The 23323-nt window shown below is 39.7% G+C and overlaps 1 protein-coding gene across 2 annotated transcripts in view; it reads left to right on the top strand.

Moving 5' to 3' along the window:
* The window catches only part of TM7SF3 (transmembrane 7 superfamily member 3), a 44070-nt gene that overhangs the window by 10869 nt on the left and 9878 nt on the right, over window positions 1–23323 (top strand). For both annotated transcript variants that reach the window (XR_008300183.1, XM_015065205.3), the window contains exons 3-11: window positions 1862–2012; window positions 4467–4587; window positions 5343–5514; window positions 9726–9903; window positions 15732–15818; window positions 17607–17687; window positions 18319–18471; window positions 21388–21485; window positions 22069–22231. Coding sequence is in view for 1 of the 2 variants with exons in the window: in XM_015065205.3 (XP_014920691.2) it covers window positions 1862–2012; window positions 4467–4587; window positions 5343–5514; window positions 9726–9903; window positions 15732–15818; window positions 17607–17687; window positions 18319–18471; window positions 21388–21485; window positions 22069–22231 (1204 nt within the window). In the remaining variant the exon portion in view is untranslated. The remainder of the gene's footprint in view (window positions 1–1861; window positions 2013–4466; window positions 4588–5342; window positions 5515–9725; window positions 9904–15731; window positions 15819–17606; window positions 17688–18318; window positions 18472–21387; window positions 21486–22068; window positions 22232–23323) is intronic.

The raw sequence follows: 23323 nt of genomic DNA, 5'->3' as shown, positions 1-23323 counted from the left end.
ATAACATCAGAGCAAAGACAACATTTGAAAGAAGAGAAAGGATTGAGAAAAAAGGGATTTACTTTTTTTTGCATGCTTACTAGGGGCTAAGTCGATGATTCTTAAGCCCTTCTGGGGCCATGGACTTTGAATCCACTGAAATCTCTGGACCCTCTACCCAGCAAAACATGGATACATTTGTATAATTTCATGGGCACCTCTGGAAATTCATTGGGCCTCTGCGGCTCCTAGTTAGGAACCCCTGTGTTTGGTTTCCATGTAATTAATTCTCACAACAGCTCAACAAAGTAGTCTTAATGCATGTTTTTACGTTTGAGGAAACAGCTTGGACAAAGGAATGTCCACATAACTATGTGACTGAAGTGGCCTGAATGAACAGCATGTTGGGCCTCCGTTTTTATGTAGAGCAGATTTTAGTTATCCTGAATTATAATCATCTTCCTTTCTTGGATGGGCCATAGTTGTCACTCTATTTATACTCCTGAGAAACTGATGACCAGAATTGCACATAGCTCTAAAGATGAGTGGTCCGTGTGAAGAGAATAGTGTCTGTTTCCAATACCCTTCCGGAGGAAGTGTGGCACTTTGGGTTGTTTTAGGTCATCAGAGCAGGTGGTTCTTTGAAACTGTTGACTCTGCAGTTCCTCAATTAGTATTTGAGTCATTTTCCCTTAGGCTTGTCAAGTTGAAACCCATCTGACGCTTTTTCCTCGCTTTTTCTTAGCTTTAAGAAAACGCTCTGAATCTACTACCTGTTAACTTAGTATTTTGTTATTCAAAAAGCTTTCCAGATTGTTGGGGTGAAGGGATGGAGTTAGGGAATGGTTGAGTGGAAGAATAAGGAGGATAATCCTGATTGTGATGATGGTTCCACAAGTGTCTATGTATATCAGTACTTACATAGCATTTTATATATTTATTTAGGCTTATTTATTTTGAGAGAGAGATAGCATGAGTAGATGAGGGGCAGAGAGAGATAGACGGAGAATCCCAGACAGGCTCCGCCCTATCAGCACAGAGACTGAAGCAGGACTTGAACTCCCGAAATCATGACCTGAGATCATGACCTGATCCAAAGTTGGATGCTTAACCAACTGAGCCACCCAGGCGCCCCTATAGTATTCTTTATGTGTAGTTTATAATATATCAGTTATAGCTCATTTTATTTAAAAAACTTTCCAGTTTAGGGACAGTGCTCATCTTTTTGTCTTTGTAGTGATAGTTAATTTGTATATTGGACCTACGAGATGGAGGCTGGTTCACTGGCCCGGTTCATATCACAAATCTAAACCTGAGTCAACTTGCACTTCTGTCAGATAAACCTAGCATGCTAGTCACAGTGCTACAACTCTGCTTTAGCTAGCTAGCTTTAGGAAATAGGACCTGCTAGCCTTTATAAGGAAATCCCCGACGTCCTAGCCAAAGTGAGCTATAAAACTCACTTTTGCCCCCAGTGCCTCAGGAACAGTGCTCCACTGCTTGTAAGGCACTGTTCTCCCCCAGTCTGTGGGTTGTTTTTCCTTGAATAAAGGACACCAAACTCTCTACTGAATTTTTTCTTTTGACAGTAGTCTTAGTACTTCACATAGGAAATCTTAATTTGGGGAATTGAAAAACTTGAGAATTTCACTGTGCATCTGCTATTCCTATCAAAGGTCATGTACTTCAATAGTTCTTCCATGTGTACGTGTGTGCATCCATATATAGACATGAAAAGAATTCTTTAATTATATAAGGAAGGTCTGTGTTTGTTCTTGTTTTGAGAAAGTTTGAAATAGGACATGCATACTAGATCAAGTCTGGAATTTAAATATTTCGCTCAACTCCTTATTCATGATGATTCTTTTTTACCTTATTGCAGACTCTCCTTCCCAATACCTCAGGGACAGGCACTGACAAAGGACTGGTTTTCATTCTTAGACCAGAGCAGAGTATGTGCACTTTGTATTTGCAGACTTTAGATGCTGAGCCTGTCCAAAACATGGCCATTCCACTCTCCTATTCAGAAAGAGGTAACCTTCCTGTTTTCGACTTTCTATTTACTCTCCAGATTGTGGAACTTTTTCATGAAAATTCAGGGGAAACTATAATCCTTTTAAAAGTGTTTATTGCAAGTACAGTATATTGGATCAAAGATTTTAACAGCAAAGGAATCAGAGCATGATGATTGAAAGCCCAGGTAGGGGCATAGGAGAATGCAGTCATTAATTAAAAAAAAAACAAATTTAAGGAGCCCTTGAAAAAGCATTAACAGAAAGGCAAGGTACCGTCCTTAACACTTTACCTGATTATTCCAGGCAGAGGAAGGCATGGGAGAAGAATGGAGAGTATTTAGAGAATGGCAGAATATTGGGTGTGGCTGGAGTCAGAGTGTGAAGGGCTTTGTGTACAATTTAAGGTTTACATTCTATTCTGAAGGAGCATTGCGCTTTTAAGCAGAGGAATGATCTGTATTTCAGCTATCAGAAAATTAAATCTAGAAGCAGTGTGGGGAGTATTTGGAGAGGGCTTAGCAGAGTTAAGACTCAGCATACCTTTAAGCGCTCAAAGTGAGAAGGTGTTTGGAAAGTAGCACTGATAAGACACAATGACCAGTGGTTATGGATTATGAAAAGGAGGAACATAGGCTTCCCATTTGGCTAGCTGGGAGATAGTGATGCAAAATAGGTAGGGTTGAGATAGAGTTGTGATGCTGGATTGGTTTAGGTGATAAGGATGGGGTAGTTGTGACTACAGTTAGGGACACTGTGAATCTGAGATGCTTACAGGACATCTGGGTGGAAGGGCATAGTAGGGAGTTTAAGGGTATGGAGTGGAGCGCTGAGGTTAGATGTCCAACTAAAAGGTTCTTAGTAAAAGCCAGAGAAGTGAGTAAGATTGTCTAGGCATGTACTTAGAGACTTATCTGGAAAACATAATAGCAGATACTTTCAAGGTGCCTACCACATGTCGGGCACTGTTTCGGGGGATGCTAACTGCTGAGGAATAAGCATAAGACTAAAGAGGAGTCAAGGAAGTGACTGAAAGTGTCCATATGATAGCACAGTGAAGAGTCAGCAGTGGCCTTTAATGACACTCATTTTAGTGGCACAATGGGGATGAAAACTAGATTACAGTGCTTGAGGAGTGAAGGTGAGGTGAGGAAATTTCGACCACTCCTTGTGTTATATGTAGCAAAGGGTAATTTATTTAGAAAAGGAAAACCAGAGCCTTTGACTTTTTATCGAGGACAGCGTATAAAGAAAAATCACGAACAGTACGGCTTCAGTTCCAATCCGTATCCTTTTCTCGGGTGTGGTAAAGATTTGTAAATGCAGGAAAAGGAGAGTATGAAAGAAGAGCAATGTTGAAACATAGGCACACGTTCAGTTTCTCCATTACAGAACTGGCCAGGGCAAGTCAACCACCAGAATTCCATCAGTTTACGGAAACCAGGACCCAACCATGGGAGTGATTGATCGGATGAGTGTGTGAAATTGAGATCTTGTAGATCTTGAACTTGGTTTACCTTGATCTGTCTTATCTCAACCTTTCCATTTGAGTCCACCATATACAGTTCTTCGTATAGAGTTGAGCTCATGTCAAGTGACTTAAGTTTTGTCATGCTGAAGGGCATGGATAGGATTCCTAATGAGAAAAAAAGAGCTGTTTTAGCCACATTATTAATGTAAGTGGAATACCCAAAATTTGTATTTAATTAAATATCCAAATGCTATTCTGATATGTGATCTTGAGAGTCTTTTATTTTTACTACTTTATATACACAGACTGTTTCAGCACTGAGGATGACATCATCTTTCTTCCTGTTGAAAGAAGCATGTGAAAAGTGGACACCCCTTTCTTTATTACCGTGGAGTTCCTTTTCTCTTTGGCAGTGTTTTTTCCCCTTTATCCCTGGGTTCTTAAGCTCTTTTTGTGGGTTTGTAGACTCTCAAAATCTAACGAAAACCTCTCTCCTTAGGACATGCACACATTCGACACTTGGCATACAATTTCAGGGTGTTCTTGGGACCCCTGGAGCCCATTCTTGGTACCAGCTCAAGAATATCTGTTTCCAGACCTTTTCAACTCTAGAGCAGGGGTTGGCAAACATAGACCACGAGCCAAATCCAGCATCTGCATGTTTTGTACATAAAGTCTTACTAGAAATGGCCGTGTTTGCCTATGTTACTGCCTATGGCTGCTTTCGTGCCATGAGGGCAGGGTTCAGTAGTTGCCACAGAAACGGCCAGGTGTGTGAAACCTGAAATGTTCCCAATCACACCCTTTTACAGAAATTGCTTGCTAACCTCAATTAACTTTTCCTTCTTTAATCTCAGTTCATGTGGTAGTGTAAAACCAGAAGCTCTATTATATTTATTTAGCTTCTCTATGGGAAGTTCTTATAAGAGTAGAGTTCTGGTTTCCTGAGTATGATTTGAATATATAAGAATTCTATGTTGAGTAACTTACCTTTTTTCATCCAGATCCTATCCCTGGAGGCTGTAATTTGGAGTTTGATTTAGATATTGATCCCAACATTTACTTGGAGTATAATTTCTTTGAGACAACTATTAAATTTGCCCCAGCAAACCTTGGCTATGCAAGGTATGTCTATTTCCTGTCTCCTAAGACTGCTTTTAGGACATACATGATCAGCTACTATGTAGATTCAATAAACTCTCAAAATTCATGGTTCTCTTTAGTAAACTTGAATTGTTCACTTTTTCTTTTTTTCAGAATGGAGGTAATTTAAGCATTGTAAGTAATACTTCAAGCTGTCACAATTAACATTGGCCCCTTCCATTCTTAGGAAGAGCCAGATGTTGAGTCTCTATTGTGAGCTTAGACGTACATTTAGTTTCTGTAAAGAGTTTTGAATATGGAAAGCATTCTGAAGCCATGAAACACCCGTATCTTTTCGTAAAGATTTTATTATATTAATTAAAACTCTGCCTTAGTTTGTACTTTAATAGTAATGATAGCTAACATTGAGTAACATTTGAATGCTGTTTGTGCATCATCCATAGTGCTGAATGCTGTATCTTCTTGTCCATTTAATCCTAACAGTTTTATTCAGAAGAGGTGGTGTTTTTATTTTATAGAGTGGTTCCCTAAGGGTTAGATTTAGTGACATGCCCACATACACATAGCTAACAAGTGGCGAAGCCATTTCACTCCAGGCCTGACTGACATTATTAGCATCTGGTTATTTAGCCATACTGCCTCTCAGTATGTTACTTTTCTTCACAATGCCAAAATTGGAATCGATGCAGAAGTTTGAAATTTGAGCTTTTGGTTCCTTTTATAGATGGGACATGCACCACAAGAGATTGATGTTCAATTTTGTTGGTTGACTTTAGAGGCACAAATCCTCCGCCATGTGACATTGGGATGGAACGGGACTCTAGGTGGAGGTTGCTGTATGATGTCTATCAGTATTTTCTGCCTGAGAATGACCTCACCGAAGAGGGGTTGCTAAAGCATCTGCAGAGGATGGCCGAGGTGCCTCAGGTGAAGGCCAATGCTATCAAGGTAAATCTGGTTCTTAACAATTTGTGTGGGCCAGATTTGTAAGAGCTGGGAAGGGGAGAAGCTTCCTGGAGCTTATTTCTTTACTGTGTCCTTGGTCTTTCTGGGATTCTCACTTTATTATCTTTTATTTCATTATTGTCTTGTTAGTGATATCCCAGAGTAATGTTGGCTTTTGAGGAAGTGCTTTAAATTGTATTACATTTTGGGGCGCCTGGGTGGATCAGCCGGTTAAGCCTCTGACTTCGGCTCAGGTCATCATCTCACGGTTCGTGAGTTAGAGACCCACGTTGGGCTCTGTACTGACAGCTCACAGCCTGGAGCCTGCTTCAGATTATGCGTCTCCATCTCTCTCTGCCCCTCCCCCACTCACATTCTGTCTCTCAAAAATGAATAAATGTTAAAAAAAAAAACTTCTGGCAAGTGTAAAAGTTACAGTGTTTTGACAAAAGACAATGAGAAACTGTTTAAGGATGTACATATTGTCATTAATATATATATATTTTTAAGATTTATTTATTTTGAGAGAGTGTGAAAGCATGAGTAGAGGAGGGGCAGAGAGAATTCCAAGCAGGCTCCACGCTGTCAGCACAGAGCCTGACTCAGGGCTCAAACCCTCGCAGACTGAGATCATGACATGAGCTGAAACCAATGAGTTGGACCCTTAACTGACTGAGCCACCTAGGTGCCCACACGTTGTCATTAATATTTAAACCCAAACTCAAAGCCTCTAACTTGGAGCAAAAGTTTTCTCTGACCTTTTGAACCCCTGTAAACTCTTGGTATACCAAGTGTAGGGTACCGACCCCCAGCAACATTGGCATCACCTGGGAGTTTGTTAGAATTACAGACTCCTCAGCTCCACCCAGGACCGACTGAATCAAAATTTGAGTTTTGAGGTCCCAAAGTGATTCCTATGCATATTAAAATTTGAGATTCATGCTATAGATCGTTTTTGTGGAGGGCAGGATTTATGTCTTAAAAGGTACCTGAAAGCAGTGTAACCTACAGGTTCATCCTTCAGTCTAATGGTTAATGGGTAGAGTTTTTATAGACTGCTCTGATTCTTCCCAGAGGGCTGATAGGTTACAGATTAGGTAGAAAGAAGTGACTGAAACAGAGCATACGTGATTAGCCCAGGGGCCTCAGTCTGTTGAAGAGCAAGATCTCATTTTGTTGCCATGTCACCTAGGATGTCATGGTCGCATGCTAAGAAGGAGCCTTATACAAGAAAACTCACTGTGCTTATTCACAAATTTGGAAGGTCTTTTGGATAAGTTTACCAGTTGCCTTTTTACATAGAAAATTTTGAAGATTGATTGTATTCTCATGAAGAATACAAGAATTCATATAAGAGGAGCTTTTTAGGTTACTTTTTAACTTTAAGTTAAGAGTTAGAATATTGTATGCCAGAGTTGAAGGAAACCCTCCGTGACTAATGAGGACATGTGTGAAAAACTGGAGACTTTGAAGAGGTTTATACTGGCCAACTTTGGGACAATTCAGTCATCAAAAAGAATAATGATTGCTTATAAGTTTTGAATAAAAACAAGACCACACTGATATTAAGAAAGAAAAAAAAAAGAGGGGCACCTGGGTGGCTCAGTCGGTTAAGCCTCTGACTTTGGCTCAGGTCATGATCTTGTGGTTTATGGGTTCGAGCCTTGCTTCGGGCTCTGTGCTGACAGTTCAGAGCCTGGAGCCTGCTTCGGATTCTGTGTCTCCCTCTCTCTCTGCCCCTCCCTCCTCATGCTCTGTCTCTCCTTCAAAAATAAATAAACATCAAAAAAAAAATTTTTTTTTTTAAAAAAGAAAAAGAAAACTCGTCAGTTGCTATCATTGGAGAAGATTCTTCTACTAAATTACTCTGGAAATTGATACAGGGAAGGAATTTACACTGCCTTTTGTAAAAGAGGAACTGAAATTCATCCTAGTTGATGAGAGAAAGCTCTTTACTGAATAATACTGGCCAATATATGTAGAAGGAGTATTAGGATTAGAAAATCACCTTTCTTTGAACCCTAGTGAAATAATTCAGGCAAGGATCATCAGATGAAAGATTGTTGGGGAACAGGATATTCTCAGGATGCCTAAATAGCATGCTGAGATTAATTCTAATTGCCAAAGGGAAAAGTACTTTTGAAATGGAATGATCTGAGGGTCTCCATCTTATCCATGTGGTCAGTTAGATTCACTGATGGCAGGTTGGCTTGCGTTATATGCTCATACGGCACAATCTGACATCATCACCATCATCTATAAAGTGTTCTAGCAAAATATGTTTAACTGAATTCAGTCCATTGTAATTCCTGTTTGCAGAAAATACATGGGATAAAAGAATAAGTGGGATACCTTGAGCACAATCTGACAAATCCAGATTGTGGAATGTTCAGTAAGACAACTGCTCTTGTTTCGTTTTGTTTTGTTTTTTGTTTTTTGTTTTTTTTTTGATTTTATTTTTAAGTAATCTCTACACCCAATGTAGGACTTGAATTTACAATACTGAGGTCAAGAGTCGCATGCTGGGGCACCTGGGCAGCTCAGTCCATTGAGCATCCAACTCTTGGTTTCTGCTTAGGTCATGATCTCACAGTTCGTGAGTTCGAGCTCTGTATTGGGCTCTGCGCTGACAACATAGAGCCTGCTTGGGATTCTCTCTCTCCTTCTCTCTCTGACTCACTCTCTCTGTTTCAAAATGGATAAATAAACTTAAAAAAAAAACAAAAAAAGGAGTCTCATGCTTTACCAACTGAGCCAGTCAGATGCCCCTATAAGACAACTGTTCTTGGATCTCCTTAAAGGTCATTGGATGGGTAGGAGGGAGTGATGGGAAGGATGATCCTAGATTGGAGATAAACACCATGCATAAAATGGTTGGATTTTGGTTAAGCGGTGGGGAACAGCTTTAAAAGACATACGGGAAAATCTGAATATGGACTGTGTATTAGATTATAAGAGATTATTGATTTTCTTAGGTGAGCAAAGGCATTAGGGATTTATAGAATACCCTCGCACTTAGTGCCTTGCTACTCAGAGTGTAGATGAATGGGTAGCATTGACATCACCTGAATAGTGCTAGAAAAGTGGACCCTCTCTCGGGTGCCTCCTCTGACCAACAGAATCAGAATCTGAATTATAACAAGTTCTACCAGTGATTTATAGGCACATTAGGTTTGAGAAACACTGTTTTAGAGTGTGCACATTGAAGCATTTAGGAGTGAAGTGTTGTATCTGTAACTTACTGTAAAATGATTCAGCAGGAAAGAGAGGAAGAAGGAGAGAGGAATAAAAAAAGAAATACAAAACATTAACAATTGTTAAATATAAGTGGTGGTATATATAGTTCATTCATTTTATTCTTTCAACATTTCTATAAGGTTGAATTATTCATAATAAAAAATTTGGGGGTAGGAGGTAATGTTAACATTTTGTTGAACTTGACCAGTCCTTTGCCAGAAACATATTTTTGAAGGCTAAGCAATATTTTTAAACAGAAGTTTTCTAAGAGGCTTGTAATTATTCCTGAAACTCTAATATTAAATGTTTTAACTTTTATTAGCAGGAACATATTTGTGTATTCTGGCCATGTAGGGCCTTTGTTTCTTCTGTTACATATATCTAAAAACACATATCTTCTGTTACCTATCTAAAAATTAACAAGCTTTAAAAGGGAGTTTTTGAAGTGAAAGACTACTGCATAATACAACTATGTGGAATGTTTTCTTACTGCAGAGTCTGTTAGACAAAAATAAATGGGTCCTGTGAGATGTTAGTAAACACTTGTCTATGACAGTTCTATAGCTAGTAGCAATAGCTAACATTTGTTGAACACTAACTCTGTGTCAAGCATTGTGCTGAGTATGAAGAGAAGAAGGACTAGTGAGCATAATAAATCTGGCTCTTGCCCTTGTGTTTATAATCTAGCATATGAGAAAAAAATTTTCAATTTTGTCCTAGTGTTTACACTTTTACTTACATCGTTGACATTTGATGCTATACAAAAACTTTAGAAGCATTTTGTGTAAGAACTTCCTTATAGTAGCATGTATATAAACTGTGTAGGACAATCTTTTGACAGAGCTAAATGGGTCGGTATGTATTTTAAACAAGAATTATAACTTAATATTACAATTCAATATCACGTAGGTGGGATTATAATAGCACAGCTTTTTAAAAAAATCTGAACACTAATCACAGATTATTTTTGGCTTCAGGTGGTTACCCTCACAGCTAATGATAAGACAACTGTTTCCTTCTCCTCCCTCCGAGGACAAGGTGTCATTTATAACGTTGTTGTTCGGGATCCATTTCTAAATACATCTGCTGCTTATGTTCCTGCTCATACATATGCTTGCAGCTTTGCGGCTGTGGAGGGTAATTGTTCTTCCCTTGGTGAGTATATGGATTTAAACTTTGAAATTTCTTCTTCGACTTTGCAGGTTTATGTCAACCAATACAGAACATAAGAATATTAAAAAGTGCTTTTGTCTAGTCTTCATTCAGTAGATGCCTTTTGAGCCCCTACATTATTCCATCTGTTTCTAGGCACAGGTATATATACAGCAGTGAACAAAACAGACAAGACACCTGCTCTTTCGGAGCTTATGTTCCAGCAGGGGAGATGAGCCAGACAAGACAAATTTGTAAAATACACATCATGTGAGAAACTGATGAGCACTAAGAAGTGAAAATTACGTAGGGAAGGTAGATAACAAGTGGCAGTGAGGGGGGAGTTTTGAGAGAGATGGCCAGGGAAGCCCATGGTGGGGAGCTAACCATTGAGTAGAGACCCGAGGCGAGGCAGGGAACCACACGTGTCTGAGCAATACTGCCAGGCATAGGGAACAAAGGTCCTCAGATAGGAGCCTTCTCGGTGTGTTTGAAGAACTTCTGTGAGAAGTGGCTGGAGGAGACTGGGGAGGGTGAAAGGTGCAGCCACGTAGGTCACAGTGCGGGAGTCAGCTTCTGTTCAGAGTGAAATGGAAAGGCTTTGGAGGTTTTGAGCAGGGAATGCCATGATCCAACTCCTATTTTGACGGTATCACTCGGCTGCTTTTTTGAGAAAAGTCAGGGCAAGATCAGAAATGGAGATTGATTAGCAGGCCATGGTAATACAGATGAGAGAGGACGGTGGTTTAGATAGAATGGTGGCATTGAGGGGTTGCAAGATCGTGCGTGTGTGTATTTAACATTTTATTCTGAAATAGTTTCACAGAAAAGATGAATAAATACTAAGAATTACTGCATAATCTTCACCCAGATTCCTCAGAATGTTAACGTTATCATGCTGTTTGCTTTGTAACTCTCTGTAGTGCGCTCATGTGCACATACATTACCTGTCCCTGTGAGCTGTTTGAGAGGAAGTTGCAGACATGAAGACCTTTTTCCCTTAAATTTTATTTTCTTATGTAAGCGTAGTAAAAAGATCAAATTCACAAAATTTACAGTAATTCACATCACTGTTATTTAATATTACAGACGCTACCAAATTTCACTAGTCATTCCACTAATTGCCTTTATTTTAAAAAATGTGATCACATGTTGCATTTAACTGATACGTCTCTTTAGTCTTCTGTAATCTGGAACGATTACTTAGTCTCGTTTTGTCTTTCAAGACCTTGACCTATGTGATCTTGCAGTTTGTGAGTTCAAGCCCTACATCAGGCTCTGCACTGACAGTACGGAGCCTATTTGGGTTCTCCCTCTCCCTCTCACTGTTCCTCCCCTGCTTGCGCGCACTCTCTTTTTCTCTCTTTCAAAATAAGTAACCTCAAAAAAAAAAAAAAAAGTCCTTGACCTTTTGAGGAGTAGGTGCTATTTTTTTCTTTTTTTAGAAGATCATCTGTTGGGGTTTGTCTCATGTTTCCTCGTGATTAAATTCACAGTTTGCATTTTTGGCAGGAATACAAAGAAGTGATGTTGTGTCCCACTCAGGAGGCACTTTTATATCTATTTGTCCCATTACCGGTGGTGGTAACATTGAATATTCGGATAGTGGTGTCTGCCAGGTTTCTCCTTTGTAAAGTAACTATTTTCCTTTTAAGTATTTTTAGGCAGGACTCTGAATGCAGCTAGATATCCCCTTCTTCAATTCTCCCTTGCTAGGTTTAGCATCCCATGATCTTCGCCTGAAACATTCATTACTCGGTGGTTGCCAAATGGCAATTTTCTAATTTCATCAATTTTCATAGTTATTAGTTGGCATTCTATTGTAAGGAAAAGCTTTCTTTTCTCCCCTATTTAATTTATGTATTTATATACAAGAACCCATGGATTCTTAATTCTCTGGATTATAATCTATCACTATCGTTATTTTCACGTTCAGATTGTCCCAGAGTTGACCCATGAGTGGCTGCATGTAGTTTGAAATAGTGAGTTAGTAGTAGTTGCTGGTGGGTTAGATGAGGCGGTTGAAGAGAGGTGAAAAGGATGACTGCCGTTTTAACCCCGAGCAACTGGAGAGCTAGGGCTGCCATTCACGGAGGCAGGAAAGACTGTTGGAGGAGCAGGTTTGGGAGGATGTATCAGGAGTTCAGTTTTGGACACGTTCAGTTTGAGAACCTTAGGAGGCATTCAAATGGACATGTTGGATTGACAGTTGGTTATATGTATGCTGGAATTCAGGGACATGTTGGATTGACAGTTGGTTATATGTATGCTGGAATTCAGGGGAGAGAATTTGGGCTGGAGATGACCTTGGAAGTCATTAGCTTAATAGATAGCATTTAAGGCCATGGACTAAATGGCATTACCTTTGGAGTGAGAATGTAGAAAAGGAACAGAGTGTAAGGATACTAGGCACTCCAGTGTTTGGAGGTCGGGAAATTAGGAACTGAAAAATGACCGTTGGATTTAGCAATGTGGAGGCTGTTGGTTGGAGCTGTTTCATTGGAGTGCTAGGCTAAGCCTTACCAGAGTATGCTCAAGAACAAATAGGAGGAAAGAAATTGGAGAAGAGTCCAAATAGCACTATCAAAAAGTTTTGCTCTAAAGAATGAAGTCTCTCCACTGTGTTTGGGGATCAGGGCTTCCTCTCCTCTGCTGGAGCTGTATCACATCCCACCCAGTCTTCCACAACCATGCTCAGGATCCTGGAGAGATACAGTGTAGGAGACCCAGGCAGATGTAAATTTTGTGTTTTCACTGATAGACTTAATCTCATCTGCATTCCTCTACTCCCCTTCCCTTGAGCCCTTCCATACTAGAGGCCCTCCTAATCAGAGCCTCTGTCTCCTGGGTCTCAGTCTGTATGTGTTAGCCTAAGAAGGAGAGCTCTGATCCTATTACTCCAACCTAGGGTTGACCCCTCCTAGTAACACTGGTCCAGTTGTTGCTTTCATTTTCAAGCTCCATGTATGTGAGGATGTCCTTCCTGAGCTTGAATAGGGAGGAAGTATCCACATTGCCTTTTTTTTTTTTTTTAATGTTTATTTATTTTTGAGAGAGATAGAGTGCAAGTGGAGGGGCAGAGAGAGTGAGACATAGAATCTGAAGTGGGCTCTGCGCTGATGGCAGAGAGTCTGATGTGGGACTCAAACTTGCAAACCATCAGATCATGACTTGAGCCCAAGTCAGATACTCAACCGCCTGAGACACCCAGGTGCCCCACCTTAATTAAAAGGTGCCTTTTAATTAAGACCTTGGCCTGTGTATCATAACCTAGAGTGATACTGTGATGATTGAAGAGCCTCTACACTTGGACTTTCTTCCATTCTCCCCATCTGTTCACTCCTTTGTCTACACTGCCCCCCAAAATGCCCATTTCGCCTCTCGTGTTGTCTCTAGGGTCTACCTGTTATGAAACCTTCTGCTGTCTGGCTTTACCTGGATGTTTTTTTCTGTCCTTTCCTGGTACTGTGTGATAGGGGGTTCTGTTTAGTTTCTCTCTGCTGCCTAATATCATGGAGGAATATCTAACTGTGGGTGTCAGGTTTTATTGGGGAAGCAGATCTTTCTAACCTTGATGATTATACTTACTGGAAACTGCCACTACATTTTATTTAAAAAAGAATTATCCCATCAATCTCCATGTTTGTGGTATAAAGATTAAGTCATAGAACAGCATTCAACCACAGGTCTGAAATAAGCAGAACAGGGCATTTTATCTTTTGTTCCATCTTTCTTTTGGGTGCTTTGTTCTCAGAAACACTGCTGTGTGGGTGTGTATCATACCCTGCAAATTCTAGCTTGTGTTTCTTACTTAAATGTAGCTCTTCATGGTATTTGCATCTGAGCACCCTTAAGTGTTTTATGTGTTTTGATCTGTGGCAGGTTAAAACATTTTTCACATGAAATTGTACAGGTGTTTTCATCTTTAGTTCAGGGGTTATTTTCTTGTGTTTATCTCACAAGGAGTCATGACGGTGAATTTAGTGCGTTCATTTTTCTGTTTAGTAAGCTGTATCTTTCAGTTCATGTTATTTATAAGTTGGTGCCTATTAAGGACCATGAGATTTGGGATTCTTTGGCATCATGAAGCATATTGTGCTTTATTGTTAGAATACTTCAATTTTTTTCAAAAGCGGTATGTGTAATGAAGATGGGCAGTAATTTGTTCATGTGCGATATATAGTGTAATGCCTGTTCTTTTATTTTAATGTGAGTTTTGGTTAAAATTTTTTGTTATGATGAGCTTCAAAGAACCTTCCTATACCAGTTTTTCAGCCTTAACAGTTTTGATTCATGGCTATTATTTTGTTTCAGCTATATGCACATCTGGGTCTCTGTCTCCCAGCCCTCCTTTATTATTTTTTTTAAAGATTTTATTTTTTAGTTTAATTTCCTATTATTATTTTCTAATGTTTTTATGCTTTGAGAGAGTGGAAGTGGGGGAATGGCAGAGAGAGGGGAACAGAGGATCCGAAGTGGGCTGTGTGCTGACAGGCTGACAATACAGTGCTCGATGTGGGGCTTGAAGTCTCAAACCACTTGATCATGACCTGAGCTGAAGTCAGGTGCTCAACCTATTGAGCCACCAAGGCACCCCAAAGATTTTTTTTTAAGTAATCTCTACACCCAGTGTGGGGCCTGAACTCACAGCTCTGAGATCAAGAGTCACATGCTCTACTGACTGAGCCAGCCAGGCACCCCTGGCCCTCCTTTTTTATTGGATTTTCTTTTAATAGCAAATTCCTGGCTGTCCTTTTCCTCACAGAATTTCTGTGTGTGTGTATGTGTGTGTCTTAAAGATAAGTGCCGTTTTTAAAAAGTAATAGCCACAGTATCACCAACATAAGTTTCAGTGAAAAATTTTGAAGATAATTTTTTAATAGCATCAAATTAACAGCCAGTATTTGCATTTTCCCAATCATCCCAATTGTTTTTCACGTTTTTTAAAATTTAAATTAGGTTTCACATGAGGCCTGTATATCATATTTAGTTGATGTGTCTTAAAAAATTTTTATTTTATTTTATTTTACATTTATTTATTTTTGAGAGACAGAGACAGAGCACAAGTTGGGGAGGGGCTGAGAGAGAAGGAGACACAGAATCCTAAGCAGGCTCCCCAGGCTCTGAGCCGTCAGCACAGAGCCTGATGTGGGGCTCGAACCCCAAACCGCAAGATCATGACCTGAGCCGAAGTCGGACGCCCAACTGACTGAGCCACCCAGGTGCCCCTAAAAAAACCTTTTTTTTAATGTTTATTTTTGAGAGCAAGAGTGCTAGCGGGGAGGGGCAGAGAGAGAGAGAGGGAGACACAGAATCCAAAGCAGGCTCCAGGCTCAGCTGTCAGCACAGAGTCCAACGCAGAGCTCGAACTCAGGAACAGTGAGATCATGACCTGAGCCTGAGTCGGACGCTTACCTGACTGAGCCACCCAGGCGCCCCTTGAAGTGTCTTTTAAATCTCTTTTTATCCCTTGTTCTCCCCCTTGTTGCCCTCCTTTTTTCTTGTAGTTTGTGAAGAAACAGAACTATTAGTTGCGTGCGTGTGTGCGCGCTCACACACAAGAGCCCAAGAATATGTCACAATAGAGCTACATACCTCGTCAGGAAGCATGTATTGTCTGGTTCCTCTTTTGGTTATAGCAGTAGCGTTGGTCTTCATTGCCCACATAAAATAATTGGTTAAGGCTGGCAAGGGTATTTTTAAAGTAAGTTTATAATATATGTATTTGTGAAATAAATTATTGTCAGTTCACTTTGCTTTTTTCGTGATGCTTTGTTCTAATACCAGGATCAAACTGGATCTATTATCCACTAAATTTTTGTTTCTTTTAGGAAGAGTGTCAACCAAAGTGTTCTTCACCCTTTTTGCCCTGCTTGGTCTCTTCATTTGTTTCTTTGGACACAGATTCTGGAAAACAGGTATTTTGCTATAGTTGCTATTTTTAGGCGCTGTGGTCTTTTTTGCTTAAATTCTGCTAGGAGATTTATGACCTCTAAGTAGATTAAGTAACTGCTTATCTCCAACTGTCTTCATAGATTTGTGACTGGGGTTCTTTCAGTAAAGAGTTTACTTAGTTGCTGTGCTTTTTAATTTTTTCTCTTAATGATGGAGTGTAACTTCCTCTTTTTAGGAGGGAAACAAGACTGGATTTGCGCAGCAAACTTCTTCAATTGCTAGCTAGGTCAGATAGCCAACTAAAAATAACTGGTTGGAAATCAGGACATCTGTGTAAGAATATGTGGATTTTGGTGTTGGTGGTTGACGATGTTTCCTATAAATCATGCTGCAGGTCTGTGGTATATTATATGTAGATTGAAATGTCTGCTTAGTCCTAGGAGGCTGAGACTGCAAAGAGGAACTCCCACAATCTTCTCGGTGAAAACCATTCAGGGAGTGAAATACCATAGTTCCTCCCCTTCCCCCATCCGTGGGGCATACTTTCCAAGACCCCTAGTGGATGCCTGAAACTACTGACAGTACTTGGACCCTATATATACTATGTTTCTTCCTGTAATACATACCTATGATAAAGGTTAATTTATAAATCGGGCACAGTAAGAAATTAACAACAGCAATGCAATAGAATAATTATGGCAGTATGCTGTAATAAAAGTTATGTCAGTGTGGTCCCCCTCTCTCAAAATATCTTCTTGTCCTGCACTCACCTTCTTGTGCTGATGTGAGATGATAAAATGCCTGTATGATGAGATGATGTGAGTTGTATGATGTAGGTAGGAATTGGCACACAGTGAGCTTTAGGCTACTGTTGACCTTTTGATGAACCTCAGGAGGAGGATCATCTGTTTCCGGACCACAGGGTAACTGAAGCCGTGAAAAGAGTATCCACGGATAAGGGGGGAATGACTGTATACGTTATGCTCGCTGAATTGATTTGAATTTTTGGGCTGCCTTTTATGTAACAATGTTTTTAATTACTAAAAAAAAATCCTAATTTAATTCATTAACAAGGAGTATACTGGAGCATCAAGGGAAGAATGTGAATAATCCTGATCTCAAACTCTTTAAACTTGCTTTAATAAACTACGAATTAAAATATGCATTTCCTTATCAATTACTATATTTTTTTCTTGATTGAGAAGAAAATATTGTGAAGAATGTTTCATTCCTCAAAGTATAGAATGCTTCTGTAACAAAGAATTTAATTTTTAAGCCCCAGGAAGGTCCCAAATATATTACTAGGTATTTTAGTGGGTGAAGACAGTAATTAATTATTCATCCTAGACAAAAAAGGATGAATTAAAGGAAGGTATAAAGGTCACTTTTTGCTTTAGAAGAGTTTGTTATTTTGCTTTATCTTTTTATTTTTGCTCATGTAACAAATTGAGTGTGATGAGATTCAGATCAGATACAATGACAAAAGTATACTCTTCTTGTTTTCAATGGGAAGTATGAGGATGTTAGAGTCAGCTATGAAATTAACAGTTAACAACTTACCAGCTGAAACTGACCTCTATGCAAGAGCGTATCCAATAGTTAGTACTTTAATATCGCATTCATTTTAATATGATTTCTAAATTTTTCTTGTCTTTCAGGTAATTATTTCTTTCCTCTAAATGTCCTAATATGTGTAAATTCTGGGAGCTGACGCATATATTTGTAGGTTAGAAATTTAAATTGCACTGTAAAAAAAAATACGTAACCATAGCTTGTGTTTTTTTTTTTTTTTTCTGGTGGTTTGCTACTAGAATTGTTTTTCATAGGCTTTATCTTCATGGGACTCTTCTTCTACATACTGATTACAAGACTGACACTTATTAAATATGATGGTAAGTGAAAATAATACAGTTTCATTGGAAAGGTGTTGTGTTCACACTCCCCCTTTCTTTGTGTAGTTTGACCAATATTGTGTGTGCTATTACGTGTGTAAATAATGGGCCACCCATAATGGAGACGTCTTTTCTAAACTACTTATTTAGACCTTCTCCTCTGGGTTTTTAATCTGCATGGTGAATTCCTTGGTACTTAGGGAAATGAAGGGCCATGTTGATTATAAACCTGTGTTCTAGCTCTCTAGTGTATTGAAGATACGAGATTTATAACCATCAAAAATATTAAGATTTTCTTTACCTTAAAACAAAACCCGGCCATGTCTCATTGAACAGAATGCTTGTCCCTCGTTCTTCCTTAGCCCCTGTTTATAGATTGTGCCAGGCCACACCTGTCACGTGTCCTGGGAGGTATAGTTCACCTGCTGGTTCCCATGGCTCAGACTAGCCCCTTCCCTGGACAACAACAACCCCCCCCCACCCCCCACCGCCATGCTGGTGTCATGTCACCCCCTCAGTACCTGGCCTACAGAAAGGCTAAGGTTGGCTCTGGTGATGGTGTTGTGTATTTGAAGCATGTGGTAGGAAAAGCCGCCTCTGGTCAAACAGTTCATCTTCTTCTTCTGTGCAGTTCGTCTGATTCTGACAGCCGTCGCTGGAAGCGTTGGTGGGATTTTCTTGGTAGCTGCTTGGTGGAGATTTGGAATCCTCCTGCTCTGCATGCTGTGTGTTGGATTAGTGTTGGGCTTCCTCGTCTCCTCAGTGATGTTCTTCGCTTTCCTGGGTAGGAGATATGTAATGTTTTGTGTGTTCAGTTTTTTGTTTGAAAGACCTTTATTTGGGCTCTCTAGGTACAACTACTGCCTCTCAGGGACTTGGGGCCTTACCTGTAGAGCTCTGGAAATTTGTTTTGTTTTAATGTTTTTATTTTTGAGAAAGAGACCGAGCATGAGCAGGGGAGGCGCAGAGAGAGAGAGGGAGACACAGAATCCGAAGCAGGCTCCAGGCTCTGAGCTGTCTGCACAGAGCCCGATGTGGGGCTTGAACTCAAGAACCATGAGATCATGACCTAAGCCGAAGTCGGATGCTTAAGCGACTCAGCCACCCAGGCACCCTGAGTTCTGGAAATTTGTATCTGTGATGTGGCACTCTAGGGAGTACCAGTACACGGTGAATCTTAAGCAGAAGCTCCGTTTATCCCACAGATGAACTGGGCATGGCTCTGTTGGAGCTGAGTTGGGAACCTGGTGCTTTGTTCCTGGTTTTCATTTCCACTGTCTGCCAAACCCCAGATATTCTAATGTACCTACTTGTCCTCTAGGTCAGTAGCACAGGGATGGTGTTGGAGATTTTTTTTTTTTTAAGTAATTCAGTTTCTGTCAATTTTTAGAATGTGGTTAACTTTTCTAAGTTAACTTTCTTTTGTAGGGGAGGAAAAATTTCCTTTTTATCCTTCTAAGGTTCTTTGGCTGGTAAAATAATTAAATTGACATAAGATAAATAAGAGAAAAACAAATTTAATTTTGTATATACAGGAGACCTAGAAAAATATGAGACCCAAAGGCAGGCAGTTTCAGACCTCTGTGTCATATGGAGCTAAGAAATGGGGTAAGCGTGCAGGGTTTCACATGGTGGGGGTTGGAGGTGCAATTCAGCAAGAGGACAAGAAGATAAGAAGAGCAGACATTTGGTAATCAGATGTTTGCCCTGCTAGGCAGTTAAGTCTTTCAGAGAAAATAGTTATCTCTGTTCATTGTTCTCTCCCTGGGCCAGGATCCCTATTTACATTCTTTTAGGCAGTTAAGGAAGCAATAAAAGTTTTTCCTGACTCTGCTGGGTCTTGAGTGCCTTCAGCTCAAAATAATCCACATGCCTGAGTGGCACATTCTACTGCCCTTTGTGGTTGCATAATAACTTACATTTCCTGATTGTTGTCAAAAATGCAGAAAAAAAAAAGGAGTATTTATATTTTAAGGTACTCTTTTAGGCTATTTCCTTCTTGTGATAATGTTCTTATATATATCAACCTCAGCTTAAAGTTAATTTAGTTCTTGTGTATATCTTACATATATCAACCTCAGATTAAAGTTGATGGAAATGTTAGATATAAGAATATAAGAGGCTGTCACCTCTTAAGAATGCATAATATGACAGAGTGTGGTTGGCTCTCTGAAGACTTTTTTCCCCCAAGACCAGAAAGAATTGACAACCTGTGTGTTTACTGACTATTCCAAGTCCCTTTGTTCTGATTTTAGCAAACCTATGAGTTCATTCCCACAGGCCCCCTTGCAGGTAGCAATATATATAAAAAACTAGATACCTTTATATATAAAAACTAGATAGTCTGATGCTCAGTAGCAATGTTTAGATTTGCCTAAAGGACAGATTCACAGGGAGGTTTGTTGAAAATGCATATTCAGGGCCCTATTCTAAAAGCACTAAATCAACTACTTAATAAGCTCCCTTCCCTTGTTTTGTTAATGGTTGGAGGGATGATTGGTTAGAATTTTTAATAGTTAATGTGTTTGTTTATGAACTGACTCATTGCTGAAGGACAGTTAGGATCAGTGTCTCCGGTGGATGCAAAGTCCTATTTTTAAGCATTAAAATTTTAAACATTTCTAAGCATTAAAATTAAAAAATTTTTAGGCATTAAAATTTTAGTTGGTGGCTAACTTCTCAGATCTAATTAAATTGCTACTGTTTTCACCTTATTATGTAGCCAGCAAAGAGCTTATACTCTGAAAGGGTCAGTCTTCACATGCTGGCATCGCGACTACTGTTTTCAATCCCTGGATTCCTTGACTTTTTTTTTTTTTTTTTTTTTAAGCTGCATGTATTTTGTGAAGGTTAATAGAGTTAAACTACAATATATGACCCATAAATCCACCTCACTGCAGCACGTTGCAGTTCGCTTTCTCAGAATGTGTGGTCCCAAGATCTGATCTTACTATGGAACTCCCCCTCTTCTGGGATTTATGGGTCTTAAGATACGGGGCCACTTCCAGTTGGGCTGAATGATGGTGTCAGTATCAGTATCAAATAATTGTCCAGCTTATACCCTCGCCTCTAAACTTAATTTATAAATAGGAGTTCTAATATATTCTTCCTGGGTCACCCCCGGTGTGCTGCATGTTGGAGAAGGGTTCAGTAGGAGTGCGGTCAGTGGTTAGCTCCTGTCTTTCCTGGACAGGAAATGCATTGATGGTAAAAATCTAGTAAAAGGATTTTGCTGTTCATTTTGGGTGGGATGTCATACAGTTATCTCTGAATGCCATTTACTTGCACTTTTTACTTTGCAGTACAAAATCACAGAATGATAGAAGCATAGAGCAAGAGAGGATGGTTTGAACTACAAAATAGTTCAATCTTCTTATCTTATGGGTTAGGAATGTGAGGCCCAGCATCACAGCTAGTGAATGGAAGAGTTTAGACTCGTCCAGCCTCTTCTGCATTTCCCTGGGAGTAAATGCAGAGCATTTACCTGCTTGATCTCACCCCTTGACCTTCTAAGACACATCCTTCAAAGGGGATTGTATTGGCCATTAAATCAAAAAAGTCAGAATTCATTTCTAAATGCCAGCCTATGCCTTGGTTGTTACAATAAACTTTCCATGTGTGTCTGTGTTCAGATGTTGAGAAGATGAAATTGAACTTGGTAATCCTGTTGTTAACTCTTGATTTCTTCTTGCTTTTTCAGGGAACCTAAAGATTTTTCATGATGATGGTGTGTTCTGGGTGACCTTCTCCTGCATAGCTGTCCTCATTCCAGTAGTTTTCATGGGCTGCTTAAGAATAGTGAGTGTTTCATCAATGAGATTCATTCACTATATTGTCCCGGGCCTTCACTTGTTCACGTGTTGCATCATTTTGCATGTTATATTTACTGGGGAGAGCTGTAGGACAATCTTCATGAGATGATTAATTTTAAATAGCCTTGTTACTGTGAAAGTAGGAGAAGTTCTGATTATAATGATCACAGAGTGTTTTTCATCAAGTGGAGTAGGCAGGTCACCACCGTCCATATGCTTTGGACAGTGGGAGCAGAGAGGTTGGGCTCACCATAATTCACAACCTGGTGAGTGCTTAGTTTCGGCGGTCTCTCCAAAGAAGCATTCTTTGTGTAATTAGACTTTGTTGCTGAGGTTCTTTCACAGGGAAGACCTTTTCTATCAGGTTCTGTTTTGAGAACTCACTATGGGTTTCGAAGGTGGTTTTCAGTTTAACCTGCCAGGTAGCCTTTATTCAGCTCTGAGACTTGATCCCGTTTCATGGGCCCTGAGGGAGAAGTGATTCTCTGTGATTGAGGCCAGTAATGAGGCATAGAAACAATTTCTTGTTCTACCAGTGGCCATGCCTAAACTCTTGCACTCTTCCACAGCTGAACATACTGACTTGTGGACTCATTGGCTCCTACTCGGTGGTCTTGGCCTTTGACAGTTACTTGTACACAAGCCTTTCTCATATCACTCTGAATGTACTCAAGAGAGCACTCAACATGGATTTCCACAGAGCTTTCACAAATGTGCCTTTTCAAACTAATGGTAAGACTAAATCCAAGAACTGGAGTGACAGTCAGATAAGAATATTGGCCTGCCTGTGCCAACAAGGGCACTTGGTAACTCAATTGAAAGAAGGCTGACTAGACAAAAGGAGGAAACCCACGCCCTACAAATGCTATTAGAGCCTTCCGTTAATGATAACTTATGATCCACAGGAGCAAATAATTTAAATTTGTAAGTGGTGGAAGTTCACACTTCTGAAAATCTACTGAGTGAATTTTGTTAAGAAATTTCCCAACCAGGATGGTTACCTGTTCAGATTCCCAGTTGGGAGAAAAATTCTGAGAACAAAATTGTTTGGCACCTTACAGATTGGGGTGGGATGAGGGATGAGAACGACAGCCTGATTTTTAAAGTTATTCCCTTGTTTCCCTCCTTTAAAGAAGCATGTAATTTGCTAATTGAAAGTGAAAAAGTGATTTTCAGTCTAGAAGTGTTACCATTTCCACAGTTGTAAGATTCTATCTGTTAAAGGTTTTCCATTAACTTTTTGAGGAAGAGAAAATGACCAAATTAAGTATTCACTGTGAGTGTAAGATATATTGGTTTCAGAAATGTTAAAATATGGAAGATAGAAAAGCATATCTTAGAGTTGGAAAATATTTAAGCACAATCATGATTGCAGTATCTTTACCTCTATTATGCTGAGCCTGCCCTCATTGGATAGGAGGTTGATGTTTAGAGACCTCAAAATCCATGTTGTCTTGGAAATTTTACATACAAGACGATATTTTGCCAAGCCTTGTACTGGAAGCTCAGTTACAGTGTGTTGACTCTCTCCATGCATTTCTAAATCCACCCTATGAGTGTAGTTGGGCCCAATATTGAGTGGAATGGGAAAAAAGAGAGCAAGGTGGCATCTCCTGTTCCATGGTGTATGTTTGTGAGGTGTATCTTGATGACTGCCTTCTCCCCACCCCACCTGCAGAAAAACACAACAAACAACTATGCCTGTGGGCATTGGTCATAAAATGTTGGAGTTCCAAGGATCCAAACAACTGATTCCTTTACAGCCTGTCTGGACTTTCAAATGCCATCATAGGAAATTCCTATTTTAAAATGTAAAACCGTAGC

The sequence above is a fragment of the Acinonyx jubatus genome, chromosome B4, assembly GCF_027475565.1.
Source record: "Acinonyx jubatus isolate Ajub_Pintada_27869175 chromosome B4, VMU_Ajub_asm_v1.0, whole genome shotgun sequence".
Taxonomy (NCBI): Eukaryota; Metazoa; Chordata; class Mammalia; order Carnivora; family Felidae; genus Acinonyx; species Acinonyx jubatus.
Note: the sequence above shows the minus strand (reverse complement) of the source record. Positions and strands in the feature narration are given on the sequence as shown.